A 25,110-nucleotide genomic window follows, 5' to 3' on the forward strand; every position below is an offset into this window, starting at 1 on the left:
GAATTCGGAGATGAAAGTTGAAGTCAGAATTGTGAAATTAAAGTCAAAATTCTGAGATCTAAGTCAGAATTTTGAGAAGTCAGAATTGTGACTTTTTAAACTCAGAATTCAGTTTAAATAAGAATTCTGAAATTAAAGTCTGAATTCTGACTTTTTTCTCAATTCTCAGAATTCTGAGATTAAAGTCAGAATTTTGAGATTAAAGTCAGAATTCTGAGAATTTTGAAATTAAAGTCAGAATTCTGAAATTAAAGTGTAAACTATTCTTTTTTTTTTCCAGTGGCCCTAATCCATTTCCGTATATTGGTATTTTGTCTCCTTGCTGACAAAATTTCTAGAAACAGTGTAGGATGACAGAATAACAAGCAATACTACATCAAGCCAGGTTCGCTCCCATTTTTATCGCATACTGTACATTGAAAAAAAAAAAAAATTCTTGTCATACATCTGTGCAAAGATCCCCATTTCCCATGAATGCCACCAACAACAAAGTGCATAACTGGAAGAAGAACACTGTACGCTACACAGAACTTCACTACTCACATACTGCAGGTCACCAAAGCACAGGACAGTAATGGGAGGGCAGTAAATATCAACATCCAATGGAATTAGCTTAACATTACAACTCACCAACATCAGAACACAACAAGGGAGCAACCGTGAAATGTACAACGAACAACAGTATGCATGCAAAAAATATGCATATATATCAACATGATAGCATCATACAATACAGGGAAACCGAAACAACAGGTCATGACCGTTAATATTATATTCACAATTAATATATTACACTTCTGTTTGGAGATACTTAAAGGAAAGCATACCTGTGTAACTATAGGCTTATCATTTGCATTATTGCATTCAGCGTTTTTTTTTTTTTGCAAAGAAAACCAAGTTTGTGTGAAAAGTGTGCTTTGTTCCACTGAACAGTTCTTTTATTTTTTTTTTTAACAACAGTAACATTATTATACACTGTAATAAAGCTGCTGTTTGGTAACTATGGCATCATTTAGAATGTGGTCATCAGTAGTGTAAACTATATTTAATATGGATTTACTGGGTTCAAACTTGCAAAACTAACAACACTTTAATGATAAAACAATGGCGTCATCCCCCCCCCCGAAATGAGTGGAAGTGACACACAAACGTGTGTCGAACTAAAACGTCCAGCATAAAGTCCAAACAGACCGGTGTTGGACCGTCCCGTCGCCTAACCAAGACCTTGGTCCTGACTTTCTGTGTGCCTGCGGTTAGTGCGTTTCCGCTGCTGCTGCTGCTGTTTGGGGTTGACTTGGTCCCAGTAAGACTGGCAGTACTGGTTAATCAGTCTGATCTCAGGTGGGAAAGGTGTGGAGGAGACGAGAGACTGAGGGTACGCCCCTGCTTGGCGGGTTTTTGGCTCTTCGTCCTCGTCCTGAGCGGTTAGCGCCAAAACGATGTCCCGATCCAGGATGCGCAAAGCCACGCGGGCCATGGTGTGCTTGAAGTTGTTCTCGGTGGCGAGGCAGTGGTAGAGCCCCGCGTCTGATTGGTTGAGAGACTTCAGGAGGATTCCCTGGTTGGTTTTCAGAACTCCTCCAACACGATTCAGCTACAGGTCAAAGAATGAGCAACAAGTTTAGATTTCTATCCTTCTAATAACTAAAGAACTAACAATTGATGCAACAAAGCACCAGCAGCATAAGAAAGTACTCAACACATTTATGCTACGTTCACAATGTAGCCTGAAGTGACACAGTTCCAATTTTTTGTCAAATTTGATTATTTTTGGTGTGGTCGTTCACACTTTCGACCTGTATGTGATCTCCATTGTGAATGGCAATCGACCTGAAAGTGTCCCGGATGCGCAGTAGAGGGCGCAGTGAGCGTGTTCAGTGTTTTGCCAACCACCATAAAAAAGAAGAAGAAGAAGAAGTGCTCATTGTTTGCAGTAACCATAGACGCTAATAGCTTTGTAGCATATCTTACGATTTTAAAGTTGTTGTCCAACCGGAGCCAGCAAATTAACAACTTAATCCTCATTATCGTCCGCCATGGCTGTTGTTTTACTTCCTGCTTTCGCGTATCAGTAAGCAGAGTAGTGACGTTTGTCGAGTATCAATGACGTTCCGTTCAACGCGACCTGACCGTTAAGATTCAGGTCACATTTGAAAAGATCGGACACCCAAGCAGCCTGGGTCGCATTCGGCAAAAATAAAAAATAAAATAAATCAAACTTCTTCTTATTCAGACTGTCATGGAAAGATTAGATACAGGTCGTATTACAAAAAATTGGGTTTGCATGTCAAGCTTCAAAATTTTTTCTTTTGTTTTTTAATTCTTTGACAACCATTAGCAATTTTTGTGCGTCACATGAAACCCAAATGAACAGAAAAGCGCTGCAGCAAAACTGAACTGGGATGCTAAAATCTGTAGCTTGAGGATTTTTTTTCTCTCTCACAACAGTAAGTGGTTGGAATAAGTACAATTTGTACAGTATAAAATAGTAAATTTTTTAACCATTATTTTTGGGAAACAGCGGTTATTCTCGTCAACATTGGTAACGGTTTTAATCCAGAACACAAGGTAGGAGGTTCAGACTGGAATTACTGAATCGTGACTTCAGCCAAACTTAAACCACTATTTTTTGATTTGTCTTTTCTTATTAAACTTGCAATGAATAAATTTTACTTCCTCACCACTTTCCTCTTTCCCTCCCTCTGGTAAAGCCACTTGACTGTGGCCTGAGGGGAGCGAGGCTGACACTCCAAGAAAGTACTGCTGCCCTCCACCCCAAACTGCACCGTCTCTCTCAGACGTTTCTCCACTGCGCAGGTAAACAGAAAAAAAATAGCTTACAATAAAAACAACAACATATTTATTATATTTGACAATTAAAACCTCCATCTTACCTTTGGCATTAAAGCCCCTGCACTGTCTTAGTGGATCACCGTGCTTTACATCCTGTCTTCTGCTCCTCCTACAACAAGTATTAGAGTTAAAGGATTCATTCACACCAGTCCTTTTTAGTCCACTTTAATCAAACTCTAGTTTGTTTGGAGAAGTGTTGTAATCAAACTCTGATTCAGATCAAAAAAGTTAACTCTGGTCCACCTACAAACCTAAATATCAGTTCGTTCGAAGTGAACTCCAAGTATATATGAACGCCAAGTGGACCGGAGGCTGCTCCAAAAGCAGGAAGCGGACTATAGCGCAGGGGATTCTGGGTAAATACAACTAAAACACAAGCTGGGAGTCTAGCGCTAGTGGGAGAAATAGCTCGTTTTATACAAAAACAAAAAAGCGGAACTGCTAAAATCCAACGCCACTCAATTTTCTTTACATTTTATCAAGAAAGAAGTTCAACTCTTGTCTTCTTCTGAGCGTTTTGTCTTGTTCCTTTCAGTGGTTCTTGGTGTGGCGCCACCACAGGCGAGGACAGAATGTTGGGGGTGGGGCACTACAAAAACACCAAATCTTACCAAGTACTTCTGGTCTAGTTCCTAGTGCAACTCTCTTAGTAAACTTGAAATAAGACAAAACTAACTTACAGTTAATTTTTTTTTATCAAGAACTAGACACTTATTTCAAGTAAACAATTCCTTATTACTGATGAAAAAGCACTTGTTCCATTGGCAGATTATTTAACTTATAACAAGGTATTTTTCCCATGTTATAAGTTAATTTATCTGCCAATGGAACAACTACATTTTTATTAATATTAAGTATTATTTACTGAAAACCAGCCTCTCTATCTTTCCAAAATGTTACTTGTAAGTTAGTTTGTCTTATTTCAAGTGTACTAAGATATTTGCTCTAGGAAGTAGATACTTGGTAAGATTTGGTGTTTTTGAAGTGGGGAACAGATTTTTTAAAGAGTTTGGTTCGTTCGACCCGGTGCCGTGTGAAAGTGAATCCCACCAGCTGAAAATGTAACAAATGTCATGACTTTGCTCCCCAATTGAACCGAGTCTCTCAGACTGTCAGGTGTGCTTCAGTAAACCCAACATAACTGCACAGTGATAATATGAGGTGATGTAAACCTTTTGGTAGAAGGGGTGAAGGCAGAGCAGCTCTCTCCATCCCATGCGCAGTAGGGGTCACGGGCCAGGCAGCAGTCGGAGCAGGCCCTGCCGTACACGCCGCAGCGGTGCAGTGACACCTGCGTCAGCCCCGCGTCCGATGACACGTATAGCTGTTGCTGTAGCAACACAAACAAAAACGGGCTCAACTCAAAGAGGCAGTAGATGCATGTAAACAAAGGTAGTAGAGAAAGTATTCGTACCTTCTGAACATTTTAATATCTAGAGCAAAGATTTTTGACACATCTCAGCTGCAAACATCAATGTCTGTGATTGGAACAAGGGCCAAACTCACGAATGTGTTTAGTTTAAAAAACCTTATTTAATAGCTCTGATTTCATGTTACGGTTGTTATCTTGATGGAAAGAAAACCTCTGCTCCAGTTTATTAAAGTCCCAAACTGGTTTTCTTCCAGGATAGTTCTTCATTTAGTTACTTTTCATTAACTCTAACTAGATTTTCTGCCTCTGAAGAATTCCCACAGCCTCATGCTGCCACCACCATGTGTTACCAAGAGAAGGGTGTTTTCAAATATTGTAACAACATCTGGAAAGTTCAAGCGGTACGAATACTTTTTTGAGAACCTGCAGTGTCTCCAGTATGAAGAATAAAAAAAGCTTACTCTTTTTGAAGAAATCTTCATTGTTTTAACAGGAACTCTGGTCTGTAATTTAATGAAGAAAAATACTTAAACTTATATGGTTATTGTGATTGAATGAACACAGGCAAACGGAGACATACCCGAAAAACCTCAACCTCTTCTAGAGTCAGTTCCTCCATGGTTGTTGGGTCTTTGGGCAAAACGATGACTTTTTGCACTGTGCCTCGGTCTAAAAGTAACATTAATATTGTTGATTATTAACATTTCTCAATGAAAATGTATTACAACCATCTGTCCTGCTGCTATTTCACCTGTGCCTAAAAATAGGACCTCATAGCGCCCATCCACTGCGTCCACCTGATCGACCACAAGGGCCGTGTACCGGTAGTCCACGCCGGTTTTCACCACCAGGGGGCGGCGATGGATAGGATACACTGAATGAAACATGAGGGGATGTGAGCGGATGAAATTCACAGCTTCATCAGAGAAGTTCTTGGACGACTGGATGCCTGGAGTGAAGGTTCCTCCTGGACACTGGATGCAATAGGGAGGAAAAAGGATTTGATTACACCACTGTCATGTTGAATATGTACAAAAATACTTACAGCATGAAACATAATTACAAAACTTTTATCTTAAATATTCAAGAGAGTGGATGGAAGTACAAACTTATCAATACTTCTCCTCCTTAACCACCTGCATCATATTACATTTATTACATATACATAATACATTTACATAACTTATATTTAATAGTTAACCCACGGGTCTAGTATCTATTAAATTTTAATTACAGAGGATGATAGAACAAAGGTAAGGTCCAAAACAAAACCAACATCAATAATTGACTAATAATATAACATACAAGGTTTCCCTCAGAAAACTTGCTAAGCCTGGTGGTCGGGGCGCTCGACAGTCATTCATCCAGCGGCACGTCGTGTTTTTGAGTTAAAAAATGTTTAAAGTTGACAAGTAATTTGAAAATATCACTTCATAATTATGTGTTATTAAAAGACTGGATGATTAACACCTGAACACCAACTATGAAGTTTTGAAAAATGCAAACACTTTAAAAAATACTTAAATAAATAAGCAATGCTTAGCCTGGCCAGGCTTATAATACACTGGGGGAAACCCTGATATAGTAAATCCAGCCATTTGTAATGTTAGTAAATCCATTTGGACAGTTTTATGATTGGACAATGTTCAAATTTAACTCCACTTATTGATACACAAACATTTTACTTCTGAATTTTCTTTTTTTAAATTCAGAAAGTTTAATTTCTCCCTTAACTGATAAATTTCCTCCTTAGACAAATTTTGAATGGATTTTCGTAAATATTTTGGGTTTGTAAAGAATTAAAACTGTCAATAGTTATACTGTCAATGAATTTTAATACTCTACATTTTACAAATAGTGTGTTAGTGTTTTCTAAGTATCCCACCTTATCAATCGATCAATCAATCAATCAATCAAGTTTATGTGTATAGCAAATTTAAGGCATTTCAAAGTGCTTTACATCATAAAAACACAAAGTCATAGAACACACATCAAGTTATTGATTAATATTTCATTAATTATGTTTCAAGCGCAACTCTAAACCGATGGGGTTTTAGCCTAGATTTAGAAGCACTCAATATTTTGGCTTTTTTGCAATTATCTGGAAGTTTGTTCCAAATTTGTGGTGCATAGAAACTGAATTATTTTTGCTCTTTCTTGTCATATTTCTCTGTGAAGACAATGAGAATGAAACTTACTGTTCCAGGCCGTGGATAGGGAATCTTCCCAGTGTATTCTGTCCACTGGTAGTTGTGGCCGTGCTTGTGGGCAAACGGTCCATTGAAGACGTTGCGGACGTCAGCCATTGAGTATACGCAAACTGCTGAGCCCTTAAACACAGAGCTTAAGCAAAAACAAACAACAAATATTTAAATAAAGGTGCCAAACCCAACCCATGAAATTAGAAAATAAATTAGCCACAAAAATGTGTTGATAAAACAAAGAAATTACTTTGAATTTGTGAACCTGGATTCCAGAAAATGACTCACCCGGCTGTGGTGAACAGAGCGTACACCATGGGGTTTCTTTCATCCTGTGTTGGTTGAATGAACACGTCTCCTGGAAAAACAATGACATGCATTTCATTAAAATCATAGTCAAGCAGATGCAGCTAACACGAAATGGGAGACAATTTTCTCAGGGCTTTACGTAGTTCATCAAACGACGTCTCGACTCCGTCGTCTCCTATGACCGAGCAGACAAGACGCGCCTTCAGGAATGTCGTCCAGCGGTTCACCAGGGATTTCTGTCCACCTTCATCATTCTGCAAGATAAATATGAAGACATGGCTAAAGGTGACCTAGTATGCTTCCTTGAGTAGTTTAGAACAGGTCTGTAGGCTTTACAAAACATGTTCATTACATTTTTTGTACAAAATCATTCTTAGATAATGAGATTTTAGTCTGCTCCTTATGGTGTCTTGTTACTTTAAATCCCAAGAAGCTGCTGCTGGCCACGCCCCCCAACTCAATGTTTACACTGGCATGTGAAAATAGCTTCAAAAAGATACGCAATTATACAACAGTACATGTTTGGAAAGCTCAAGTGGAGCCTCCTGCACAACCAACAATAAAACGCTTTTTTGTTTTATTGGCTGCTTGTCTTTTCCAGCAGCCATTGTACAGAGCATACAGATTCAACAATCAAGACGTTTTGAAACGACACCAAAAAAACATCAACTTATTGCCACAAAATGGTTAGGTGGTTGATTTAAATGCTTGGACTGTTTTTAAAAGCAGGCGAGACCCAAATAGAAGTAAAATAATATGCAAAATGTTAGTTGTGCATATTAGTTCCCCTTTAAGATCACATTTTAAATCACATGCATCAAACTCAAGGCCCATAGCTCTCCATTTTGCCCTCTAGACCCCAAATTACATCAATATGTTCTTCCAGTTTTTCACAAACCAGGAAATTCACACAAAATCAACTAATCTTCAAATTTTTTGTGATTTTACTGCAAATTGGATCAAAATTGATCAAAGACATTGAGTATAAGTGACTGCTGCCTCAGCCTTACTTGAGGTTAAGTTATAGTCCTCAATTGATACGGCGAGTAATAAAAAGTCACATTTAACATCATACATTAGAGCAAATATTATAAAAATTCCTTTCTAATTTGGCACCACAATATCTCCAATTTTGATTGCAAAACAAACACTAAAACAATCGCAAAATCTTGGAGGAACAGCTATTTAACATAACTCTGTTGGTAGAGGTGGATTGTTTTGATCATTACTTTAATATTCACACTCTATTTGCTCATTAAGTGACTTTTTAGATCGTTATTATTAGAGAGACATTGGAAACCTCTACATCACATTTATGCATTACTGTATGTCCCTCCATCCAATAAAATACCCAGAGGTTTGTGGTTGTAGCATGAAAAGATGTGAAAATGTTCATGGAGTAATTTGGTTAGTAGCGTGGTTCTGCTTACCAGACACACTCTCCCCACCCGGGCTAAAACCGTGGGGCTCGCCCCACCACTGGTGTCTAGACTCTTCTCCCGGAAAAAGAAGTAAAGCTTGTCATCATTCTTTTCTGCACTGTCAGGGATCTGCTGGATCTGGATAAACACCGGCTCTGGAGGATAAAAAGCAGAAAGAGGACTGAAACGAGTGGTTGTCAAAATGAAATGAGAGGATCTAGAACGTGTAATCATTGGCGTTTTACTTCTTCACACCCACACTTACTCACCGTTGAGCCACCTGGAATCATACTGCTCCGTCCTGATTGCTGTCCTCCCTCCCATGGTCCTAAATAAAGCAGCGTCTGTGCTCATAAAGTCAATATGTACACCTGCGTACAAGTTTCCGTCTGTGAACACACAAAGATTCCACCATTTACTGACCAGCTTGGGTGCGTTTTTTCTGCGTCTAATGCAGCCGGAAGTGACCCAATTCCGATTCTTTTTTTTAACGTAATGCGACCTGTATCTGACCTTTTCATGACAATCCGAACAACACAGCTCGGATTTTTTTCAAATGCGACCCAGGCCGATTGGATATCCGATTCGAATCCGATTCAATTGTGACCTAACCATAGACATAATATAAGGGTAGACGCCGCATTGGCCGCTCCGGCGCAGGAAATACGGCGGCCATCTTAGAGCGGTATACCCTCGTACTTTGCTGAACCAAAACAACAGAAGATGCCTCAGTTCTGCTCGGCTTATTCGTGTTTAAATCTACGAACTGTTGATGTCAGGGGCCGGGGGATAACTTTTCACAAGTAAGAATGACATATTATTGTTAGTATGTTGTGAATGTAATATTACTGTACTGTATTTATGCCCACCAGCGAAATGACAGCAAATGTTAGCAATCGGTCTTCAGCCGGAGATTTGATGACAGGAATATGTTTCAAACAGGCCTACTCACAATTTCAGTAGCTTTGTTTAATTATCATTATCAACAAATTTTAATCAAATTTGGAGTTTTATGTTCTTTAAAATATGAAGATCAAAAATAGTGAGTGTAACGTTTTTCTGAATGCTCAGCTTAAGCAGGCAACAAGGCTCCTTAGTTTCAACCGTTGCAAATAACATGGACCTCATTCGGACAATGTTTTTGTGTACACACTCCCAGATATCACGTTTTTGTTTTAAAGGTTTCCAAAAGATAAAGAGAGGAGGAAGAGGTGGGAAATAGCTTTGAGGAGGGATGGATTCATTGCAAGTGATTCATCTGTACTATGCAGTGAGCATTTCAAAACGGAGGATTTTGACAAAACAGTCTGATTGTCAGACTGAGAGCTGATGTGATACCATCAATTTTCAGCTTCCCAGTTCACCTTCAAAGAGTAGGTGCATTATTAAAAGTTCATTAGCATTCATAAATGTGCATAATGTTAGCCTTAAGGGATATATGTGTGTTTATGTACAGGTAGTATATACTGTGAAGTCCATATTCATAAGGTTTTTACATTTAAGGTTGAAAACTACAGAACTACAATAACCTCCACAAAAGCCCAAAGTAGTGAGTATGTGGCCTCTCAAGATGACCCAGAAACTTGTAGTTCAGACCTGCAACCTCAGTCTAATGATGTGAGTATTTTTTCTATTGTAAATATCATATCATAATGGTCAAGATCATATTAAAATCTAAATTATTTTCTAACCCTCATGTTGAATGTTGTCACAAATAAAACAAATAAAACCAACATAGTTGAAGACACACACAGTGCTGCTGTCGTCTGAAAGAAAGTGTGCCATAGTGATGTCTAAGTGATGGGTGATGTCCATCTCTCTGTCTTTAGGATCATTGCTATGCTTTGCCAGCTTCTCTTACCGCTGTCACTGCAAAACATAAGATAGCGTTGGCAAGAGTGGAATATCTGGAGCGGGACAAGAAAAACACCATGGCCAGAGAGAAGAGGGCAAAGACCACAGCAAAGTCACTTTTGGGGGAATTGAGTGAAAAAAATCTCATTACTGAAGAACTCAAAGAACGGCTTGAATTCTACTCTGGTAATTCAAAATTAATTCCTCAAAATTTGTGTACATTTTCTTGTATGTTTATTTTTCCTCCTGAGCTACATCAGAAGAAGAGTTTATATTTTTTCCTCTTAAATTGTCAGATCTACAACTAGAGTTTATGGAGAAAAAGGGCCATGAATACTCCAACGAATATAGAGAGTTTGCCCTCACACTTCATCTCCATGGCCCAAAGGCATACAAATACCTTAGAGAGAAGCGAAGATTTCCCCTCCCACATCCGCACACATTACAAAGGTAGCCTTAATATTCCCCAAATTACATACCGCTGCTCCAAGTGCAGCGGTATGTCCTCACATACAGGTTCAGCCAAGATCACTTGGAGCTCCTGTTTAATTCCATCAGAGCGTCAGGTACTGTTGATGTCCTTTCAGTTAGAATAACTTCATAAAATATACTTCATGAATGTGTTCATATGTTATGTCGTATGATTAACACATGTATTGTATCCCTGTATTCCATTCAAGGTGGCTGGAATAACAACCCATCAGCATGCCAGTTCCAGGCCATCTTCCGCCGGCTGATGGTTCGGTGTGGGGTTACACCCAGTGAGACTGGCAATGTGGCAGCACAAGACAACACCGTGTCCCTGTCTGCTGTTGAAATGTCCTCTCCTGAATCTAATGAAGAGCATCCCTGTCCTTTTGCTAGGATTTCAGCCATTCTGGACGACCACAGCTATCTTCCGACCAAGTTTGGTGGTCTGGTAGAAAATGCCTTGGTTTACATATCTGGATTTGTTGTGAGGCAGATTCTGCGTAAACTAACCTGTGACCCATGTCGAGTCAGTTTGATTCAAGATGCCACACCGTCTTCATTTGATGAGAACTACCATCTTCTGACTTTGAAAAATAATGGCGGGTTAGTGATTCCCTCACAAGGCGTAGTGAAGGTGGTGAGAGCTGCAGAGAGGGTGATTCGTGGTGCTTCACCAAACCATCCTCCTAAGCTGTCCGCCGTCACATACATAGTCCGTGAAGACATTGGAACAGAAGATGTTTTCCAGCTTGGGGAACACACTCAGGAGACACAATTTGGCATTGACAATCACCATTCTGACTTGCTGTCATTGGTTGTGTCTGTGTTTCTGAAGATAAGGATGCACCACATTGCAAAAGTCACATGTCTTGGTTTGCAGAAAGGCAACACCAGAAAAAAGCTCTGCAAAACTGTCCTATTTCAAGGCTATTAGATTGTGTAAAAATGTAATGAATATGTAAATACTGTCACAACAGATAAGTATGCATGTGTGTATGTGTGTATATATGAGATTATCGGAATATATACATAATGTGTGTGAATAAATTGCATCTTTGGTTGTATCTTGCAAAACATGTCATACTTTAAAACATTGTATTCCACCAAAATTATTTAAATATGCTAAACTATACGTTCCTATACATGCAATTTTAATAGCTGTATGCCTAAAATTTAATTATGTGACAATGTGATTACTGTTCAGCGTGTTATGATCTATTAAATGCGCTGATCCTTTATTGTGCCTGCCAAATATATAAGGCTGAGTGGAGTGGTATACCGCTCCAAGATGGCCGCCCTAAATCTCGTCAGCTCCAATAGGCGAGAGCGGCCCATGAGGCGTCTATCCATATATTATGTCTATGGACCTAACGGCCAGGTCGAGTCCATCCGACCTGAACGTCACTGATGCTCGACAAACGTCACTACTCTGCGCCCAAGCGGGAGGTAAAACAACAACCATGGCGGATTATAATGAGGATTAAGTTGTTAATGTGCTGCTGCGGTCGGACAACAACTTTAAAATCGTAAGCTATGCTCCACCGTTAGCATCCATGTTTACTTCCGCAAACACGAAGCACTTCTTCTTCTTTTTTTTTTTTTTTTATGGCGGTTGGCAAAACACTGAGCACGCTCTCTACGTGTGACGTTATTGCGCCCTCTACTGCGCATGCGGGATACTTTCAGGTCGTTTGCAGTTCACACTGGAGATCACATACAGGGTGTGTTTGGAAGTGTGAATGGCCACGGCAAAAAAAAAAAATCGTAATTGGGTCACGTCAGGTTGCAGTGTGAACGTAGCCTTAGTCAGGCATTTTTCTTACTGATCAAAACGGCAACATTCTCCTGCTTAGGATCGTAGGAACATTTTCCCTTCCCTGAATCCATATAACCAGACACCAGTCTAAACAGGTAGTCCTGCAGAGGCAGATCAGAGAGAGAGTGTGCATAAAAATAGAGCATAAGGAAAATCATAAACAAATCAGTGTCCCAGTTTGCCGTCCTGAAATATTTAGCAGGACAAAGCTCTCCAGGTCTGCGCTGCTTGGGGCGTTTTGCTGTAAATCCCACTTGGGGATCTGTAAATGCCGTGTTCACCTCTGCCCTCCAGCCTCGGTTGATGAATGTGCAGATGGGTTGGTACGCCCCTGTGCCGCAGGTGTAGAGGTGGGTGCGGTTCCACGGCTCAATCAACCTCACAAAGTTGGCACATTCACCCTGGACAAAGAGGAGTAAGATAAATGGAATTCTATCACTGCTGCAGCATCTGGAAAGAAGGATTAATTTTTATATAAGCACAAGGTCCCACCTGTCTGCCCTTTCCTGTCATCTGGCATTCTCCCTTTCTCTTTGCAGAGGCTGGCCAGTGGATCTGCATTAGAGAAAAAACACCAGACATTAGGATCACTGCACTACTCAGAGATTTAGGACCACATGCCAAATAGCAGAGTGGATTTAAGAAGAGAGCTTGAACGCACTATAAGCGGTTCTTTGTTGACGTTGTGCATGTCCAGAGCAACCAGGTACTCCCGACTGCCCAGGTAGAGGCGGCCCTGGTCCTGATCCATGAGGAGGATTCTGTAGTCGCTGGTGTTGAAGGAAAAACTGAAGGGTCGCGCTGCTTTTGTGTCCATGAGTTCTGTGTGGAAAATGTTACAGTAATGTTTTAAAAAAAAGCACTTCGGCTGGAGGCAGAGCACTCCTGCTATTCCCCTTATGCCTTTAACATATTTTCATTACCAACTTGGATGAACTTATAGTCCCTGAAACAACACACTCAAGTTTTTTTGGGGGGGAAAATATGTGTCACTTATTAAATATGACTCAACATTGAGCGTTTTGAAAAAGCATATTCGCTTTTAAGATCTCAATATTTTATGTGCTCTGGTGTCTGATTGGGTTTAAAGCAGTGCATGCACTGGAGGAAAAGCCATGTGGCTCCATTAGGAAACATGGTCAGTCGAACTCACAGCTAATTCTTAAGATCAGGTCTGTGTTCAGCAGAGCGTAACCTGTTAAGACTCGCAGCAGTGGAAAGTGTTTCTCTTTTTTGTTCTCCTAAAAGCTTTGATTGAACTTTTAAAGGGAGACTATTATAAAGACTTCATTTTTTTGCACGTTTTTGTGCCTCCATTTGGATCTCTACTGGTTCTAGAAATAATTGAGTGCTAGATAAAAAAAGAAAAAACAACAACAACCATTTTTTGGAAATAAGTGCATATGTTTTTGTGTCTGGAAAATTAGTCATTTCAAAATCCTAAGTCACAATCTGTGAGCACTGCCTCGTTGTCTAGCAACCCCAACTGACCTCGTTGCCCAGTCTCATGCAAAGCTTTTAGAGGGAGACTGTTATGCAAAACTTCATTTTTTTGCAAGTTTTTGTGCTTCCATTTGGGTCTCTACTGGTTCTAGAGAGAATTGAGTGCTAAATAAACAAAAAAAATCAACCATTTTCTGGCCACAAGCTAATATGTTTTGGTGTCTGGAAAATTTGTCGTTTCAAAATCCTAAGTCACAATCTGCGAGCACTGCCTCGTTGTCTAGCAACCCCAACTGATCCAATGAAACTATTACAAGAGCAATTGACTCATGCAGCGTTTTTAAAGGGAGTCTCTTATGCAAAACTTCCTTTTTTGCGCGTTTTTGTGCTTCCATTTGGGTCTCTACTGATTCTACAAACAGGTGAGTGCTAAATAAAAATATCCTAAATTACAACCTGTGAGCACTGCCTCGTTGCCTAGCAACCCCAACTGATCCCAGCTCCTCACCTAGCAACCAGAGTGGAGCTGGTCAGCTGGTTTTATTGCTATGTTGTTTGTTTATTTACAAGCTACTCTTCTTGGGATCCATCATTAAAACGCACATCATGCAGTAGAAATCATTCAAATACAGCAATTAAAATTTAATTAGTTTATACAAAATGTTGATCAATTAAACAATCCAGTTACAAGCACACTGCTCCTAAGATGCTGTTCAGGTACTTTTTAAAAACTTTCTTCTGTTTAGCTTTAATTATTTAATTATAGTTGGTACAATGGCTGTTGGCAGAGACAGGTGGCCAGCAACACCTTATTTGCATAAAGGTGGCAGAACCCTAACACGGCTCATTCTGAAAGCAGTACATAATAGGACCCAGCTACTCGTCCTGTGGTCCATTATTAAAACACACATTATGCAGTAGAAATCATTCAAATATAATATAAACAGCAATGGAAATGTATTACAGTTTATACAAAATGTTGATAATTTCATATTATATACAATAATTAAACAATTCAGCTATAGGTAAATTGCTTCTAACAGGGCTTTCAGATACTTTTAAAAAACTTTCTTCTGTTCAGCTTTAATTATAGTTGGCACAATGGCTGTTGGAAAAGACACGTGCTTTGATGTTAACTGCTGGGGGTGTGGCCAGCAACAAATAATTTGCATAAACGTGATAGGACCCTAAAATAGCTCTTTCAGAAAGCAGTTCAAAATAGGCAGAATTGATCAGGTAAAATCTCATCCTCTGAGAATGATTTTGTGCCAAAAATGCAACGAACATGTTTTGTATAGATCATAAAACTGACCTAACTTGTTTAAAAGAAAGCAGAATAGATTCCCTTTAACAATTCACTAATTCGTTGCATCAGATTAAAGACATGGAAAGCACCCCAACACACACCCACACACACATTTGTGGCATGTCTGAAATATTGGCCACCATATGTGCTCCCTGCGACATGATGGAGGCATGTTAAAGACAACAGGCTTAAACAATGACAAATGTTCTCTGAGACCCTCAGAAGCAGACTTACAGGGACTCAAGAGGAAGTGCAATCTTTATTTACATCAAAGGGCCTGCCATCTTCCTTTTGAGGCCCGCGTTAACAGGATGCAGTGGAGGTGCCACTAAAATAAGCCTCGCAGTCGGATCTCCGGTCGAAGCGGGACGGAGTCTCAGAGTCCGGCTCTGTTCCCACAGGATAACAAGTCCCAATGGCTGAGCTCCAACACGGTCATGGTGGATTCACCGAACGGGCTAAATGCAGCAACGCCGCACCCCTGTACTCGTCTCTGTTCGCCAAAAATAGCAAACAATGTCCTGCCATCATCTGGTAAACATTCAGCAAACACTTATCGTCTGACAACATTCTGACATCGATAGGGGAAACACTGGGTAGGACATTCTGGGAAGTCCAGTATGGGGCCCACTATGAACTCTCAGGTTACAGCGTATTGTCACTGAGTCACTATAATGACCAGAACCACTTAGTCCCAGACCCATCTTCTGTATGAACTGCCTGGTGACAGCACAGTAAGGGTACGAGAGTCTAAAACACGGCTCAAGTTACACATCTTTCACGTTCTGCTTTCTAGCAACGCTGAACCAACAAATCAAACAAGCTTCAGTTAATTCCTTTGAAATCTCCTTAATTGACCCAACTTCCTGAAAATCAACATGAAGTCCTTGTCCTCTGCAGACCACATGTGGCCTCAGAATGTCACTCAGTCCGGCACGATCGCTCTGAAGAGTCACATGCCCCGAAACCTCCTCCACAGGCGCCTCGAGGAACAAAGGGGCTTGCTGTCACAAACAATGAACAATAAATCCTGGGAGTAGCAGAAAACAGTTGGGGACTAAATCCTAACCTCTCTGGGTTTTGTTCTGTTCTAGGGGGAAGGGTCCGCAGAGTGCTGCTTTATGACTAAAACCTGAGAGTCGATCTAAAACCTTTAACAAGCGGCTGAGTGTGAGAGCTCAGTGCAGACACAGAATCTGCAGGGTCATTTCTCAACCCAAATGTAGGACAGACCAAGCAAATATTGGGTCAAAAGTTGTGGCTCAATGTGTTAAGTAAGAGACGTCAAGTCAAGGCAAGTTTATTTGTATAGCACATTTCAGCAACAAGGAAGTTCAAAGTGCTATGCATCATAAAAACTTAATGCCAATTATGAAACAAGCAATAAACATTAGATTTTGTCAAATCCCATCAACAAAATCGTCAAAGGTGGGTAGACTATCCGAAAATTGCACTCAAGTAAGAATACGACTACTTTAAGATATTTTTACTCAAACCATCCAAGAAATGACTCAAGAATAAAAAGCATTTGGTAAAAAGGAAACCCAATTGACCAAATTATCAATATTTTATATTTAAAAGTAACATAATCAGGCAGGCCAAAATATAAAATTATGTGGAAATTTTGGTATTTTTAAGAACAAAATTATTTATGTAAATAACATAATTACGAAATAGCAAAAGAATCAGGCCAAATCATCATTTTTCAAAATCAGTTTCTTTCCATATAAAACTTCAGAGACTTTAACTAAAACTGCAAGCGTGTGTTGAATTTCAGTTAAAAACAAACGTGTTCTTCATTCACTGAAGTAGAACATCCAGAAATTTCACTAAAGTAAGAGACCAGATCATTCTTTAAAAGATCCCACTTTTGTACGGAAACCTGATCAGATTTAGCTTATCCTCTTCCAGCAGTTGAAATAGAAAAATGGTAAAGAGGTTTCATGAACTGTAATAAGTTGTTGGGTTTTTTTCTCAGACAAGAAAAAACCCACTAAATAATTGCTTCTAATTCAAGTAAACAATGACAAACAAGGTGTGCAAAATAAAATAATCATAACACTGAGAAAATTTAAATGAATTATCTGTGACCAAAAATACACAATACGTTCTGACGATATTATTATGACATCATGTGACTCTCTCTGTATCGCCCCATTTGAAAATTTGAACCGGGAAAATGACCGAAAATTACAAGCTAGGATGGATATGACAACTGAGGCAGCCGCGACGAGCCGCGCCAGTTTGAGCTGAAATCAAAAAGTAAGTTGTCTCTTGAGGACATCTTTGTGTGCGTTCGTGCTTGCATGTGGACACGAACTTTACCGTGAGACTACGTTCCCACTCGTAACGGCTCCTTGTTCTGTCAGAGTAGCAGACGTGCAGTGAGTACACATGCGTGCGCATGCGCGTTAAGACGTCCGCGACATTTGGAGGAGCTGGTCAACAAACTGCTGGAGGAGTTCAGCATACGCTACAAGATACGACACAAAATAAGTCAATAAATAGTTTCTAATGATAACTAGATGGCTAGATTTCTATTTGTATTCAAAGCAGGGCCTGGCTGCAGTCACCTACAAACCACGGCCCGGTCCGTGATGATGGTCTCACTGGTTAACGGCTAAGTCAGACGATTTAACTTCTACGTCATGGTGTCACGTGGCTGACTAAATGACAGCTTATACAGTTTGTGCAACGCTAATGGCGATCTGACAATGTACGCTGATGACTGGACGGAACACTCCTTCATCACAAGGTTAATTATGCTGAGTAATAAAATTAATGCCAGTGGGTTGAGTTGTGGTGAATGGGTACTTGTATAGTATAGGTCAAAGGATTCTAAACCATTCCACACAACAATCAGTGATTAATAGACACATTCACACACTGACGGTGGCCACAGCGGCCCAATGACCACCAGCAGCAGGCAACGCAGCTGAAGTGTCCTGCCCAAACACACAATCGCAAAGTGACTGAAACGGACGCAGTTCAAACCCACTACAGCAGGAGTACCTTCTGATCCACTGTCCAAATAATTAGCATTTTTCTTGCTAATTAGCTAGCGCAACGTTCAACATTTTGACCAACTAATGAGTCACAAAGTCAAAAGAGATTCCAAGTAAAATGTGTTGATTACTTTTTTAAGCCAATGGTGTTATAACTTTTCGCCAGTCAGGCTGAAATCACTGTGCTAAAGTACTGGTGGGCAAACATTAAAAAAAAAAAAATGTTACTTAAAATGCAAACATAACTGAATTGTCTTTTTTTTCCTTCTTTTTTTTTTGTACATGCTCAGCAACAAGCTGAACATTCAACGTTTTTAAAAAACAAATATAAATTTCTGTTTTTTTTTTGGTCTGTAAATCTTTAAGACATTTTATGTTTGAAAGCAGCAACTAAAAGGCTTAAAGGATATGTCTCTTGCTAACATTGTGATGAGTATTTGGGTTTGTTGACCTAAAAATGTGCACAGATTTTTTGAGAGACAGATGCTCAAGTGGATTTTCTAAATCTCACTTCCAATTTTCACACTCTTGCAAGAAAATAAATACCTTTGTTATCTTTCATTAAAAAACAGATTGTCCAAATGAAACCGACTAAAACAATTCAATTAATTTAAAACAGCATATAGTAAATTACACCAAACCTACACCACACCTGACACTTCTGCTGATGGCAAAGGACAGAAAGATGCACTTTAATTGAATTTTATGAAATTCTAGGTAAAAATTATAGATTTTTGTAAAGGTAGAAAAGGTAGAACACTGATTCACAACCAGCCTTCAAGCTAAACTGTCTGAGTAAAATTTGGAAGTTACAAAACACTTTTTCTTTCTGCACACTGAGCACCATCTGTTTGTCTTGACTACATCATTCTGTATTTTTAGCACAAATTTATTTGATATCCCTGGAGAAAAATAAAGTATTTATAATTGAATTTTCCTCTATAAAAAAATCCAATTATAGAGATAATTGGAGGTGTGCACAGCAGCACAGCAGAGAGGTGTGATGTTCTGCACAAAAATCACTATAAAACTAAATTAATGCAGGAGTTAATTGAAATATTTTGACTTGAATCAAATGTTATAGTTTACAAAGCCAGTATTTGGGATAATTGAATCTTGTCTGTTTTAAATTTTGTTATATGTACAATAGCCCTCCAAAAATTTGGAGTTATGTTGCACAGAAAAACTTGAGAGTGGGAAAATTTGTAAATAATGAAACAGCGAATAGGCTGGGATCCATTGTACTATGGATCCATGGTGGTTTATCACTATTCCTGTCACAATAACACATTTTGCTGGACAATAAATTGTCCCAGAAATTATTACAGTCCACATTAATATTGACTATTTTCAACTAACATAATAGTAATGGCATAATAAAGCAAGAACACATCCTAAAAGTTCAATAAACGTTAAATTCAAATTAACATTTAATACTGGAACTGTAAGACATTTTAAATATCCACAATAAATAAACAAAACAACAGACAAAATGAATAAAATTAATTATAAAGTCACTGTAAACAAAACTGTTCTTAAAAAAAATGGCTAGAAGAGATCAAAGCACCAGACCGAAGACTTTTGTTATTCAGAAAGAGAAAGAAAAAAGGAAAAAAAAAATTCAAATGGAAATTATTCAGCTTGTTTTAATTTATCATGCGATTCATTGGTTTATTGCCTATTGCAACAGGCCTGGTTATTAAACAATGAGATTCTCTTACTACCCTTTACCTATGTTAGTATAAATTACAAGGTTTCCCTTAGTGTATTATAAGCCTGGCGGGCTACCAGGCTTTACTTGTGCCCCACCAGGCTAAGCATTGTTTCTTTAATTATTATTTTTTTAAATGTTGGCATTTTTAAGACTTTATAGTTGGTGTATCTTTCAATGACACATAATTATTAAGTGATATTTTCAGTTTTCCTGTCAACTTTAAACATTTTTGAACTCAAAAACACGATGAGCCGCTGGATGAATGACTGGCCTAGCACCCAACCACCAGACTTAACAAGTTTTCTGGGGGAAACCTTGCATTGTGACCCAGAATATTGGGGTTGAACCTCAAACCCAATATTCTGGGTCAAACTCCCTGTGGTGTTGAATCAAAACACATTGATGTTGTCTTATACGTCCCAGAGTTGGGTTAGAAAAACACGACCCAAATTGAGTTGCTTTAACACTTCAGTTTTGGAGTTTACATGAGTCTGAGAAGGAGCAAATTCAAGACCAAACTTGTGCGATTGATCCATCAACTAGTGTGCGCACCAAGCTCCAAAAACACCCTGCTAAGCTATTTACCGGGAGAGGGATTAGTGTGAAAGGTCACATAAAAAAGCATGGCCATTACTCTCTCAGGACTAGGATGGATCTGTCTCTGCAGCTATCCGCAGCATGTGGACAGCTGTTGTCAGTGTTACAAAATCAGAAGAATGCACAGCAGCTTTGCACGTACACCGCCAGTGTTTCTGTCAACCATAGATCTCATGATTACCCCTAATCTGCCTCAGATTGCTTTTTAAAATGTAAATCATGCATTTTTATCACTGAATCCATGCACTACTACAAGATAAGACGCTGTCTAGACCTTATTTTGAAACCAAAGCCTCCTGAATCAGCTGCACATCAAAGCACTCAAGAATGTTATAAATCTGATCCACACCTCTCATTTTCACGTCCATGCGGCGTCGGGCATGTGTTCTTACACGTGGAGCCCTTCCCGCAACTTGATGTGACACCATGACAGGGAGGCAGAAATAACAGTAATCACCTGGCATTGTTTTGATCAAAGGTGTCGTCCTCATATTTGTGAGGAAAAGTCTCTGCCATCAGAGTTAATGAGCGCAGGTGAGCCGAGAACAAGGGGAAAATCCCAAATACCTGCACAGAAAAAAGGCTTCAAAAAACCAGATTCTCCCCGTCTCAGCTTTAAACCTAGAAGTCAAGTCTTTAACATCTTAAAGGCGACCTATTATCCTTCCTTGAACAGGTTAGGATAGGTCTATGGGCTACACAAAGCAGGTTTACACAAAATCATTCTCAGATAATGATATTTTAGTTTGCTCAGTTCTGCCTATTTTGAGCTGAATTAGGGCGTCTTGTCCCTTTAGATCCCAATAAGCTGCTCCTGGCCACGCCCCCAAACTCAATGTTTACACTTAAACATAAAAAAGGCTGATGCAATTATATAACTGTACATGTTTGAAAAGCATTAGTAGAGGATCCTACACAATCAACCAGGCAGAAAGTGGTTTGTGGATGGTAGTCAACAACAAAACACTTGTCTTTTCCAGCAGCCATTGTACAGTGCATATAGCAGTAAAACCAGCTGACCAAATGTCTTGGAGTTCCGCTTGGGTTGCTAGGTAACGGAATAGGCTTGACTGGGGTTGCTAGGTAACGGCGCAGCTCTCATTACATGGGAGTTAATAACCAAGAGGTTTTTGAAATGGCGTGTTTTCCAGACACCAAAAAACATGAACTTATTGCCAAAAAACATCAGTGTGATTTTTCTGAAGCAAAATGGAAGTACAAAAATGCACAAAATGTGAATTTTTTTACAATACGTCCCCTTTAAAGTATACATTTCACTCCTGGGATCAAGTTTCAGGCGTTTTCCTCTTGTAACCCGACATCGCAACAAAGAAGAGCCTGACAGGTCACATCACAGTGCGTGAGCATTTCAGGGTGTGGGGAGAAACGCTGGCGAAGGGCACAACGTGTAACCAGCCACACGTAACATCCACCTTTTGTTTTCAGCGCTCCGCAGTTTGACATGCGGCAGGAAGTACGCTCTTTACATATTCATAAAACGGAAGCAAAACCTCTGGTGTGAACAAGTTTGCGAGTCTGCCAGGGATTTAACCGGACAAGAACCAAACAAATAAGCTGTTATAATAAAAAAAAAAAAAAAACCCGCAGGCAGAGGAGTTTACTTCATATGTATGAGCTCACCTTTGAAGGAGAGGCGAACCCGCGGCGCAGACTGCTGCAGGCCCCAGACTCTGTAAACACACAGGGCCAACAGGAGGAGCTGGGCTCCAGATGCTGTCATGGTAACAGTCATGCAGGTAGCCCACAGAGATCTAAATCTGGACAAAAGAAGAAAGAGGAATGAGCGTTATTATAGAGTGCCCCATGAGAAATGGGAGACAGAAAAAAAGAGGGAAGGACGGACTCTCTCTGATGTCTCTGATCAGACGCCTGGCCTGCAGCCTCCTCAGACGAGACGCGTAGTTAGGCAGCAGAGAATAACGTCCAAATCTTCACACCTGCTCTGGAAAATATGACAGCCCTATTATTTATTTAGAGTGTAAATGTAGTGAGGTATGTGTTAGGACTGCAAAACGGAGCTCGCCAGGCCAAGAAGTCTGGCAATTACGTGAGATTAAAATCACCAAGCCTTCATCTCGGACAAATTCTTCTACAAACAGCACTTAGTTCAGCACGTATTTCACTCACGTTTTACCTGCGCAGAGAAGACAATGAACACGCCAATCAATGATTCCCCTCTGGCTCTCCCTCACTCTTTCTTTCAACAAAGCGCTCTGAGAAGCTGATGAGTGGAGGACATGACAGTTCAAAGGAGCAGGTAACCCCGGCTGAAACAATCCCTGACAGCTACGGCGTGTTGTGAAACTTAGTCCAACTGTTAGACCGTAACTCAAGACATTCATTATGCATTTGCACTTTGCTGGAGAGGATCCCATATAAATTATGAATACTAAAAGCTGAGTCCATAACATCCATTAAATGGTCTCCCTTAAGGTGTGCTTTGCTTGGGTCTATAACACATCCCCTGGGCTTCTTCTCCAACCTCATGAGATCCACAGTCGCCTGGAAATTAGGAGGTGTTGGAAAAGAAAAAGATTTTTTTTTTTTTTTTAAATAGCGTGATTTCACAAAAGATTTGGCAGCAACTCGTAATCTGGAAAACATGTTCCCGAGAAAGACGTTTTGAACATTCTATCGAAACTGAAACGACTGGAACACGATGGAAAATCAGAAACAGAGGCCTCGCTGGCAGCACCTTAAACAACCTTCCTGGCATCGCGGCGCGAATCTGACGCCGATTCCCTCCATCAGATGTTTCACAGCCGCAGCAAGTAAAGCGCTAGTGCTTCACAATCAATTAGGACATCACAGAATGAGCTCGGTTATTCAGTTTAAAATGTGGAACTCGTACATTACATGGATTGGTTGAGTGCAGAGCGAGATTTATTCCTGTTAATTTAATTATGGCTGAGTTAGATGCAACACAGGATATAAAAGAGCATTTTTAAAGAACAGTTGGCCTACTGAAAGGGGATAATTTGGCAAGACTAAGGCATCAATGAGGCATAGTGTGTTGGAGATCTCTGCTGAGCTGCTCTGGTAGCTTTAATAGCCGTTGTTAGCTCATTTTTATTATTGGGTTTGGTGTCTCCCATGGGGGATCTATGATGTTATAATCGTTAAACCAGGTGCTAGTACTACTTTGGCAGTGAGGCTGGTAGCTTTCCTTGTTGTTTGTGCATGTTTTCTAGTAAACTTTTTCCTTCCACTAAACTTTCTACTAAAAAGAATGGACGTAACACTTCCCGAAATTTGTTTTTACCAGTCTCATGTAACATTTAAATCAAATTGTCTGAAAATGTTGTCACTTTTTTGTTTTACGTTTACTCAATCAAAGTTGACTGAAATAAAAATGTGAAATGTACAACGTTAAGTGTAATAAACCTACATAGTGAATTAGCTATTAACTGAAATAATGAAATGAATGAACTTTTTAAAGATATTCTGATTTATGGGATTGCACCTGCATAGTCACATAGATAAGATAATAGATTGAGAAATTATTTTAATAAGTCATAATAAAAAATTATCAGATAATAGAATACCAAGCATGTGTCTACAGTTTGGTACAATTTACACCACTTTGGTGTAAATTTACGCTCTATTTTCTTTGTCATTTCCTTATAATTATAAATGTCACCACTGTGTGCTGGACTGACTTCGTGGTATATTTACACAGCGGTTCTGTTGGGTTTCTGTGCTGGGTGGGAGCCTCAGGACAGACTGAAGTTCTGCTGTAATAATATATGGCTTCCCTTTAAATAATTACAGGATTTCTTTCAGCTTCTTTCATAAGCGGAGGAGTGCGCACTTACCTGTGAACTCAACATCCAGAAATAGGAACCGGGACAAATACGCGCACTCCGGCTTTCTAAAGGACCAGAGACTGCGCTACAGAGTAACCAAACGCGAGTTAAAAGTTAAACCGGGGTTAAGTTAAATGTCCTTACCTTTGATTTCTGCGAAAACAGCCACAACTTGCGAGATGTTACCGCGGCATTCCGCGGGTTTTGCGCCTTTGGAGACCGAACTGGTAAAGAAAAAAAGAAACAAACAAAAAAAAAAATGTCTTACAGCAGCAGACCTGCACAGGAATAAAACAATCCGAAAGGAGTGATAGTTCCGTGGGAGAAAAAAAAAACACAACAATGCCGAATCAGTCGCTTTTATCCGAAGGCATTCTTCTGCGTAACAATAAAAAGAAAAGAAAGAGAAAATGGCATCAGATCCCTGAACGCTTGTCCCACAATCTCCAAAAGTTTCTGCCCATTAAACCATCGGTGATGTGATCAAGATGTTGGTCCACGGATCGGAGAAGCGGACTGGAACTGGTGATTGAATGGGAACCAAAGTGACCAGGTGCAGGTGTCGGGAGAGTGATCTGCCCCGCTGTCCTCTCCCTTCTGTTCTGCCCCCACCCAGCCTTCCCTCTCCTGTTGGCCCACAGCAGCATTGGACCAAACCTCTCAGCGCACCATATGGGTGTGATTAACCCTGTCGGTGCTGGCGGAGCACAGCCCACCCATGCCTGCCTGCATGAGGCTCCAAGCTGAAATTTAATAGCGGGCACTTTTCAAATGTTGTCATGGTCGAAGCTGCAACTTTTATAATTTTTTCCTACATATTCTTTGAAACTGTCACTATGTTGTGACATTATATGAGATAGATAAGGTGTAATAAAAATCAAGCTGGTCTGCCTTCTATTGACTAGAAACAACCAATCAGAC

General features: G+C 39.8%; 1 protein-coding gene and 1 long non-coding RNA gene across 6 annotated transcripts; one reads left to right on the forward strand and one right to left on the reverse strand.

Annotated features, from left to right (window-relative positions):
- Positions 1-381: 381 nt before the first annotated feature.
- On the reverse strand, positions 382-24,829 carry LOC114144257 (semaphorin-3F-like). 4 transcript variants are annotated; one of them, XM_028016914.1, is made up of 19 exons: positions 24,334-24,828; positions 22,227-22,325; positions 22,004-22,140; positions 12,959-13,119; positions 12,790-12,852; positions 12,579-12,698; positions 12,305-12,398; positions 8,426-8,545; positions 8,166-8,311; positions 6,875-6,989; positions 6,715-6,784; positions 6,424-6,568; positions 4,977-5,199; positions 4,806-4,894; positions 4,687-4,728; positions 4,026-4,183; positions 2,895-2,962; positions 2,682-2,809; positions 382-1,594 (listed from the first exon to the last, which is right to left on the reverse strand). In XM_028016914.1, exons 3-19 carry the CDS (start codon positions 22,113-22,115, stop codon positions 1,214-1,216), a joined length of 2,235 nt encoding a protein of 744 aa, XP_027872715.1. In that variant the 5' UTR covers positions 22,116-22,140; positions 22,227-22,325; positions 24,334-24,828; the 3' UTR covers positions 382-1,213. The 4 variants fall into 4 exon arrangements, with proteins under 4 accessions (XP_027872715.1, XP_027872706.1, XP_027872697.1 ...); XM_028016905.1 differs by having other exon boundaries at positions 1,214-1,594; positions 22,227-22,320; positions 24,334-24,829; XM_028016896.1 differs by having other exon boundaries at positions 1,214-1,594; positions 22,227-22,343; positions 24,334-24,829.
- LOC114144279 (uncharacterized) lies at positions 8,765-11,717 on the forward strand. Of its 2 annotated transcripts, none has more exons than XR_003595457.1 (5): positions 8,765-8,959; positions 9,660-9,773; positions 9,986-10,196; positions 10,307-10,576; positions 10,691-11,717. It is a non-coding gene; the product is annotated as an uncharacterized LOC114144279 (long non-coding RNA). The 2 variants fall into 2 exon arrangements; XR_003595455.1 differs by lacking the exon at positions 8,765-8,959 and adding an exon at positions 9,463-9,529.
- Positions 24,830-25,110: the final 281 nt, after the last annotated feature.

Source organism: Xiphophorus couchianus, chromosome 1 (genome assembly GCF_001444195.1).
Source record: "Xiphophorus couchianus chromosome 1, X_couchianus-1.0, whole genome shotgun sequence".
NCBI classification, from domain to species: domain Eukaryota; kingdom Metazoa; phylum Chordata; class Actinopteri; order Cyprinodontiformes; family Poeciliidae; genus Xiphophorus; species Xiphophorus couchianus.